Below are 8,078 nucleotides of genomic sequence, written 5' to 3' on the forward strand. Positions count from 1 at the left end.
CACCTAGGGAGGAAAAATGTCCAGCACACCTACAGCCTAGGGAATGACCTGCTGGGTGGAACAGAAGTGGAGAGGGATCTCGGAGTCCTAGTGGACTCCAAGATGAACATGAGTCGGCAGTGTGACGAAGCCATCAGAAAAGCTAATGGCCCTTTATCGTGCATCAGCAGATGCATGCCGAATAGGTCCAAGGAGGGGATACTTCCCCTCTATCGGGCGCTGGTCAGACCACAGTTGGAGTACTGCGTGCAATTCTGGGCGCCACACTTCAAGAGGGATGCGGATAACCTGGAGAGGGTCCAGAGAAGGGCCACTCGTATGGTTAAGGGCTTGCAGACCAAGCCCTACGAGGAGAGACTGGGGCACCTGGACCTCTTCAGCCTCCGCAAGAGGAGGTTGAGAGGCGACCTTGTGGCTGCCTATAAGTTCATCACGGGGGCACAGAAGGGAATTGGTGAGGTTTTACTCACCAAGGCGCCCCCGGGGGTTACAAGAAATAATGGCCACAAGCTAGGAGAGCGCAGATTTAGACTGGACATTAGGAAGAACTTCTTCACAGTTCGAGTGGCCAAGGTCTGGAGCGGGCTCCCAAGGGCGGTGGTGCTCTCCCCTACCCTGGGGGGTCTTCAAGAGAAGGTTAGATAAGCATCTAGCTGGGGTCATCTAAACCCAGCCCTCTTTCCTGCCTATGCAGGGGGTCGGACTCTATGATCTATTGAGGTCCCTTCTGACCCTAACATCTATGAATCTATGACTACTACAGCCCTAGGCTCCGGGAATGTTAGGAAAGCTTCTCATTTCTTTTTATCTGATGAAGAACATGTATCAGGTTATATCAGAGTCCTAGTGCCGTGGCGCTGGTCGGGACCTCCAGATGCCACCTCTAGTCTAACCCATGCCTGGGACAGGATCAGCCCGGTCCAAACCATCCCAAACAAATCATCTAAAACTCTTTGCAAACCTACAGTCACCCCCACTGCACCTAGACAGGACAACATGCCACACTACGTGCACCCCATGCTCCAAAATCCTAGCTCTGCCCATGCTCGCCAGCACCCCCCAGAGCAGCCCAGAGACCCCCTGGCCCGAGGACCCCCATCCCCGGGGCTTCCCATCCCACCCCAGCCCCCTCACCTCAGGGAAGTTGCAAGGGGGGGCATCCCCATGGCAGGGCGGGGCATCAGAGGCCAAGGAGTAGTTGAGGGCGCGAAGCTGGCAGGGCCCCACGGCCACAGGGGTGATGTTGAGGTCGCGGGCGACGCAGTCTCGCAGGGGCACGCGGCTGCAGGCAAACTGCGGGAAAGGGGGTGGGGGTCACCGTGGCACCGGGAGGGGGCAGCACCCTGGGCCCCAGCCCCCTCCCCGTCACTGCCCCAGGCCCTACCATGTTGACGCAGGCGGCGATGAAGACGAGGAGGACGGTGAAGACGCCGATGACGGTGCTGTGAGCACGGGAGTGCACGATCTTCCGGGACACCCGCTGCAGCGCCGCCGGGAAGAGCTGCGGGCCAGGGAGGATCCTCTGGGCACGGCCACCCCAGCCCCGGCTGGCCTCCCCCAACCCAGCTGCCCCATGCAATGGGGCCCTGCAGCTGTGCATGCCGGCTCACACACATGTGCAGCCCCAGAGGAAACGTTGCGAGACTCGTTTTGCTCACAGGGGAGTCTGGGGCACACAGTTCATGACGTACCCATTCCCACCTGCTTGCACAGGGGCAGTGCGCACACCAATGCACAAACACACAGTGCACGGCCACTCACACGAGGGTGGTATGCGCACCAATGCACGAGCACACAGCACATGGCCGCACACACAAGAGTAGTGCTCATGCCAACGCACAAGCACATGGTGCACAGCCATTCACATGAGGATGGTAGTTGCACCAATACATGAGCACACTGTGCATGGATGCTCACATGAGAGTAATACTCACACCAATGCAGAACATGTGGTGCACAGTCATTCACATGACGGCAACCCACTGCTGCACGAGCACATGCCCGCTCACATGAGGGCACTACCCACACCAATGCATGAGCACATGGTGCACAACCACTTGCACGAGGGCAGCACATGACTACACAAGCTCACAGCTGCTCACACAAGGGCAGTACTCATGCCGATGCACAAGCATATGGTGCATGGACACTCGCACAAGGGCAGTACACAAGTACACGAGCTCATGCCCGCTCATGTGAGGGCAGTACTCACGCCAATGCAGGAGTAGACGGCGCACACGAAGAGGATGCTGGCCAGGAGGACGAAGATGCAAACGTAGACCCCAAGCATCAGGGGGGAGCTGTGGGGGACAGGCACCGTGAGCTCCCCCAGGCTGCAGCCCGCGGGGCAGCCGGTGGCTGGGACTTGGCACGGGGCAGGGGGTGGCTACGCACTGAGGGAAGATGACGATCTGGATGAAGCAGATGAAGCAGAAGACGAGCAGGGTGCAGGCCACATAGCCCCCGAACCGGTCATCCACCTTCTTGGAGTACTGTGGGGACAGTGGGGGTCACTGCCGGGACTGAGCTGCAGGGGAGGGCATCCAGCCGGGTGGGGGGCCACATACCTTCCTCTCCAGCTCGGGCGTCTGGAAGGTGAGCAGGAAGCGCTTGACGTGGTCCTTGCGCAGCTGGTCGATGCTGCGCGCATCGATGGCACGGCCCAGGAACTCGTCCACCTCGTCCTCAGGGTTCAGGGCCTCCTGCGCGCTGCGGCTGTGGGGGCAGGACAGTGGGGCTCAGCCCTGCCACCCCTCCCCTACCCGGCCTCTGGGCCAGGCCTGGGCTTGTCCGGCTCAGGCTGGGGGGAACAGCACTTACTTGTCCTTGCTGGAGTCATCGATGCCCTGCAGAGATGGGGGGGAGAAGGCATTCAGGGGGGGTCCAGCCACCCCCTATCCCCTCCCCAGGGTTGCTGCCACCCCAGGCAGCCAGGAAACCCTACCCTCACTGCCCAGCCTCCAGCAGGCCGGCACCAGAAGGGGAAACTGAGGCAGAGGGAGGGAGCCCAGGAAGGCCATGGAGCCGGGAGTTGTCCAGGGGATAGGGATGAAGACTGTCCAGAACGGAGCCACGTAAGGGATTTACACCCAGGAGGGTGCTGGCCTGGCCCTGCCGTGGCAAGTGACCAGCCCAACGTGGAAGGGGGATCACGCCAACCTACCCCCCACCCCCGGCTGGGGCTGCCCCAAGCGGTGCAGATCCAGCCAGCACTGCACGACACCCGAGCAACCGGCACCGTACCGACACGGCAACCGGCTTCACCGGCAACCAACGCCATGGCGACACACCAGGCCACAGCAGCTGGGGGGCAACGAGCCATCCTAAGGCAACAGGGGATGCCCCCCAGGCCTAGCCCCATGGCAACCGGCATCCCCAGGGTGACACCGTGCTGGGGTGACTGGGGGCTGCAAGGCACCCGTGGCAAGGGGAGTCAATGCTGCTGTGGGGAGCAGGAAGGCGTGGGGACCAGGGCTGACAGCACCGATGGGGGATGGAGCCAGCGGCCAGGGCTGCTCCGGGCCCGTGCTCACCATCTGCCGGAAGGCCTTGGAGTCCTTGGCCCGGGAGAAGGAGCGGTCGGGCGCCCAGCGCGGTGCCAGTCCATCCACTGAGTTGGCCCGCGCCCGCTGCAGCTTGGCCAGGATCGCCTTCTCCTCCTTCTGCGAGGGGACATGGCCGCGGTATGGGGGGCTGCAGGGCACAGCTGCCCCTGGGGATACCTGTCTGCCCCCCACGCGCTTCTGGCTGCAGCCCACGATGAGGAAGGTCTCGATGTTGTGCTCCTTGAGGTAGGTGTTGCGCTCGCCACCGTGGCCCGGCTCCACCTCGTAGTCCCCGTTCAGGCACTTCAGCGTGGCCCCCGTGATGTGAATCCGCCTGGGGGGTGGGGGGCAGGCTGAGTCCTGTGGGCCCTGCAGTGCCCCTTGACCCTGGGGAGCCCTGCAAGCCCCAGAGCCATTGCTCCCGCCACGCGCCCCCGCTCACCCAGCCTTGCCCCCCGCCTCCATGTGGTTGGCCAGCGTGACATCATTGGACCAGACGTCGAACTGCCACTTGCGCAGGCCCAGCACGCCGCAGTGCACGCGCCCGCTGTGGATGCCCACGCGCATGTTCACATTCACGCCCGTCACCTCGCGCACCAGCCTGCGGGGACACGTAGGCACCAGGTGTCAGATAGAGCTGCCTGCTCCCCCTGTGCAAGGGTGCATGCACACACGTGCATGCACTCATCCCGTCCCGCATGCAAGGGGCTCACAAGTGCACCCCTGTGTGAGGATGCATGCCCGGGGCACCGCTCCCCGACTCACGAGATGGCCTCGATCATGTCAACGCCCATCTCCACGCAGCAGTGTGCATGGTCGCCCCGTGCCTCCGGCAGCCCCGACACGCAGTAGTAGCAGTCGCCCAGGATCTTGATCCGCAGGCAGTGGTTCTCCTGGGGGGGGCAGAGGTCAGCCCCCAATGCACTCCCCTCTCCTACCCCCTGTGCACAGCTTCCCCTGCTCCTGCACACGCGCGTGCACTCACAGCTGCCAGCTTGTCAAAGCGAGCGAAGAGCTCGTTCAGTGTCATCACGAGCTCCTGGGCCGTGCACTGTGACGCCAGGCTGGTGAAGCCCTCGATGTCCGCGAACAGGATGCTGTAGGCGAGAGGGAACCTGAGCATCTCCCTGGGGCGGGCTCCCCACACCCCATGCTCTGCCACCTCCCCTGCCCCACGCTGCTCCCAGCCCATGTTCCCCAACCCTGGGCCCAACCGGTACCTGACGTTGTCGTGCTTCTGGATGTAGATTTTGTGGAACATCATGTCCTCCTTCTTGGTGTTGATGTCCTCCTTCATCTCCATGGCCACATGCTGGGGCAGCACAGACAGCAGGAGACGCTCCTGTCCCCAGACCACACCAGTCACTACTGCAGGGTCTCTAACCCTAACCTTAACCCTAGCCCTTGCCCCACCACTGCCCCAAGCTGTGGTACTGGGTCTGGTGGGGTGCACTAACCCTGTGGCCCCAGCACAGGCATGGGGGCAGGTGGGGTGCACTGCACCCCATGAACCCAGCACAGGCAACCTGAGGACCCCGATTCCCCATGTCTCCCCCTGTCCTCCCAGCACCCACCTGCTGCCGGTTCTCCCGCTGGAGGTGAAGCCGGGCCTGGATGTAGCCGCGCGTCTCCTGGAAGGCCTGGCGCTGTGAGACTTCGGCAGGGTAGTGGGTGCAGACCCCAATCACGTTGGTGCAGAGGAAGATGAGGACGTTGGCGCTGAGCTGGGGCAGGGGGCGGGGGCTTCATCAGCCTGGAGCCCTCAGAGGGAGATGGACACCTCTTCCCCACATCCAGACACTAGGGGCATCGCTGGGGGGCCCCAGGAGGCATCACCGTGCCCTGGACCCCCAACCCAAATCCCCCCCTCACGCTCCTCATCCATCACCAAAGCACAGGGAACCCCCTGCTCCATCTCCACCCCTTCAGGCAATGTTCCCAGGGCAGGACACGGCGCCTGGAGCAGGAGCACCCAGCCCCATCGGAAGTGGAGGAAGCCGGAGGGGCCCAGCGGGAAGCTGCCGTCTATTTAGCAGTGCGGCTATGGGCTGGCTGCGGTCCACCCCCCCACCCAGCCCCGGCTGGGACTATTTATAGCCTCGCAGCACAGGGTCCATGCCAGGACGGCACCCCTGTCCCCACCCCTCTGCTATCGCATCCGCCCCGACCGGACAGAGCATGACCGGCTGCAGGCTCCGCACCAGCCCACAGTGGCTCTGGGGCCCCGGGGAGGTGGGGGGGATTAGGGCTCCCCTGCCCTACAGAGCGGTGCCCCCTGCCCTGTAACCCAGCCCAGTGCTACCCCAGAGCGACCGGGCTGGGAACCATGGGAGGGGGCATGGCAGGCTCATGGGGACACACCAGCCCCCCCAGGGACCAAGGGGCCCCATTCCTACCCTCCAACATGGGGACCCTGGAGGTTGGGCTGCGCTGGGCAGTGGAGGGGGGCTGCCACCCTGGCTTTGCCTGCTGCCCTGGCTTCCTCCCCCCGTCCCCCCCCAGCCACTTCCTCCCCACCCACAATGAGGGCTTTGTCTGCCCCCCCACCCCCAGCCGACACCCCTACCCACAATAGGGGCTTTGTGCACCAGAAGCCCCAATTACCACCCCCCACCCAGACTGGGGGAAGGGATGGGGGCGAGGCAGCTGCAGTCCCTGCAGCTCTGAGGGGGTGCACTGGGTGCACTGGGACCTCCCAATGTCAGCTAATGGGCCTGCCCGGATCTGGGGGGGCCACGTTTGGCAGGGAAGGGGCTTCCCACTACCCCCTCCCTACCCCCTGCACCAGTGCCCCCAGGACCCTGCCCCACAGCTGAGTGGAGCCTGCTTCATCGCTCCAGACCCCTGTGGCTTTGACCCCTGTGTTGTCCCACAAGGTCACTGCCACAGAAACCAGGAACAGGAGCAGCCTCTCAGAGCAGCTGGAAGGGGCGGGGGGCAGCATTCACCCCCAGCCCAAAAGGGCAGGGTCCCCATGACAAGCTAGGGATGGGGGGCACAGTCCAGGCCTCACCCACCCACTGCTCTGCCTCCAGGGGATGGGGTGCTGGCAAGGCTGGGCACTGTGACACAGTGTGGAGGCCTGTGCTAGAGCTGGACGGCCTGGCACACGGACACCCTGGTCCCCAGCCCCATCCTACCTGCTTCCAGAGGAAGGGGTCGGCAGCATTGAGGTGCCAGGAGATACCGAGGTGCAGGGCGGACAGCAGGGCGCCAGCCAGCACGGCCGCCCTCATGCGCACGGGCAGCAGCGTGTAGGCGATGTAGATGAAGAAGACACTGCACCAGATGCCCTCAGCGGCACTGCGTGGCACGGCCATGAGTGCGGCCAGCACCTGCACCCCGGCCAGGGCACCCAGCACCACGTAGCTCACAGCCCACATGTAGTCCTGCGGCACGGCACTGCGGGCACACAGCACCATGAGTGCCAGGAAGAGGGCAGTGGCCACGGCCAGCGCGGCGGCATAGGGTGGGCGCGGGGTGCCGGGCAGGCAGTGGAAGAGCAGCAGCACACCGCACACCAGCACCAGCACGGCCATGAGCACTGTCAGGCTGCTCTGGTTCATCTGGAAGAAGTAGCGCTGGTAGAGCCGCTCCAGCTTGGCCGATGGGAAGCGCTTGGAGCGAAACACCTGGGCCAGCCGCTGCCAGACCTTGTCTGCTGGTGGCCGCCGCGGCACTGCCCCACCACCCTCTGCCGCCTTCACACCCCCTTTGGCCTCGCTGTCCTCAAAGCCCAGGTCCACCGCTTTGAGACCCAGGTCACCAGCCGTCCCCTTCTTGCCGTAGTGGTCCTCCTGCCAGGAGCAGCGCAGGCCCAGGCCAGCCCGGGCATGGGGGCCGCGCTCAGCCTCGGGGTCCTGCAGGCAGCTCATGTAGCGGGGGCCGCAGAGCGTGGTCCGCGGGCGCTTGCCCTTCTTCCCGTTGCGCTCGCCCCATGCTGTCTTCCGTTCATCCACCTTGGGCACTAGGATGCCACTGAACCACGACATGCTGCGGGGCCGAGGGAGCAGTGTCACCTCCTGACCTGACCCCGCTCCCCACGCTGCCCCCGGGGCACTCACCTGGCTGGCTGCTCAGTGCCACGAGCTCCAAGCGGGCATGGACCCCAGCAGGAGGGCCTCTGCTCATGGACGGCTGGGCATGGGGCCGGCACCTGGAGCACAGGGAGAGCAGAGGGTGTCACGTCAGCGAGACCTGCAAGCTGGATGCCCGCCACAGGGGCTCCCCGTCCGCCTCCGGGACTCCCACAGCTGCCCCCAGCCCCTGCCACCGCCCTGGGAGCTGCTCCAGCACATTAGGGCCAAACCCCACCTGCGAGCAGGCTCCAGGCGCGGCTGCGTCTCTCCCGGGGGGAGGCGTCCCTGGGCGCCAGGCTCTGAATCGCCCAGGGGGAGCGATGCTGGACTCTGACCCCCGGGGAAGCTCAGAGGCAGGGCCTGCCCCGGGCACCATGCGCTCAGCGCCGGCGCAAGTGGGGCTGGCGGGGCGCCCCGGCCCGGGGTGGGGGCTGCGGGCAGGGCAGCCCTTTCT

The 8,078-nt window shown here is 64.7% G+C and overlaps 1 protein-coding gene across 3 annotated transcripts in view; it reads right to left on the reverse strand.

The window, feature by feature from the left end:
- The window catches only part of ADCY6 (adenylate cyclase 6), a 15,448-nt gene that overhangs the window by 5,387 nt on the left and 1,983 nt on the right, over positions 1–8,078 (reverse strand). Inside the window, exons 1-16 of one of the 3 annotated variants that reach the window (XM_006030741.3) lie at positions 7,860–8,072; positions 7,610–7,701; positions 6,686–7,538; positions 5,120–5,269; positions 4,766–4,887; positions 4,531–4,642; positions 4,311–4,438; positions 3,988–4,146; positions 3,738–3,879; positions 3,534–3,662; positions 2,821–2,846; positions 2,568–2,715; positions 2,395–2,492; positions 2,213–2,300; positions 1,385–1,501; positions 1,135–1,293 (exon numbers count right to left, since the gene is read on the reverse strand). In XM_006030741.3, the coding sequence (XP_006030803.2) occupies positions 1,135–1,293; positions 1,385–1,501; positions 2,213–2,300; positions 2,395–2,492; positions 2,568–2,715; positions 2,821–2,846; positions 3,534–3,662; positions 3,738–3,879; positions 3,988–4,146; positions 4,311–4,438; positions 4,531–4,642; positions 4,766–4,887; positions 5,120–5,269; positions 6,686–7,538; positions 7,610–7,701; positions 7,860–8,000 (2,664 nt within the window). In that variant the 5' untranslated portion in view covers positions 8,001–8,072. Of the gene's footprint in view, positions 1–1,134; positions 1,294–1,384; positions 1,502–2,212; positions 2,301–2,394; positions 2,493–2,567; positions 2,716–2,820; positions 2,847–3,533; positions 3,663–3,737; positions 3,880–3,987; positions 4,147–4,310; positions 4,439–4,530; positions 4,643–4,765; positions 4,888–5,119; positions 5,270–6,685; positions 7,539–7,609; positions 7,702–7,859; positions 8,073–8,078 lie in introns of those variants that run through there. The other 2 variants (XM_014523243.2, XM_025212407.1) reach the window with 2 other exon arrangements.

Source organism: Alligator sinensis, unplaced genomic scaffold (genome assembly GCF_000455745.1).
Source record: "Alligator sinensis unplaced genomic scaffold, ASM45574v1 scaffold1329_1, whole genome shotgun sequence".
NCBI lineage: Eukaryota > Metazoa > Chordata > Crocodylia > Alligatoridae > Alligator > Alligator sinensis.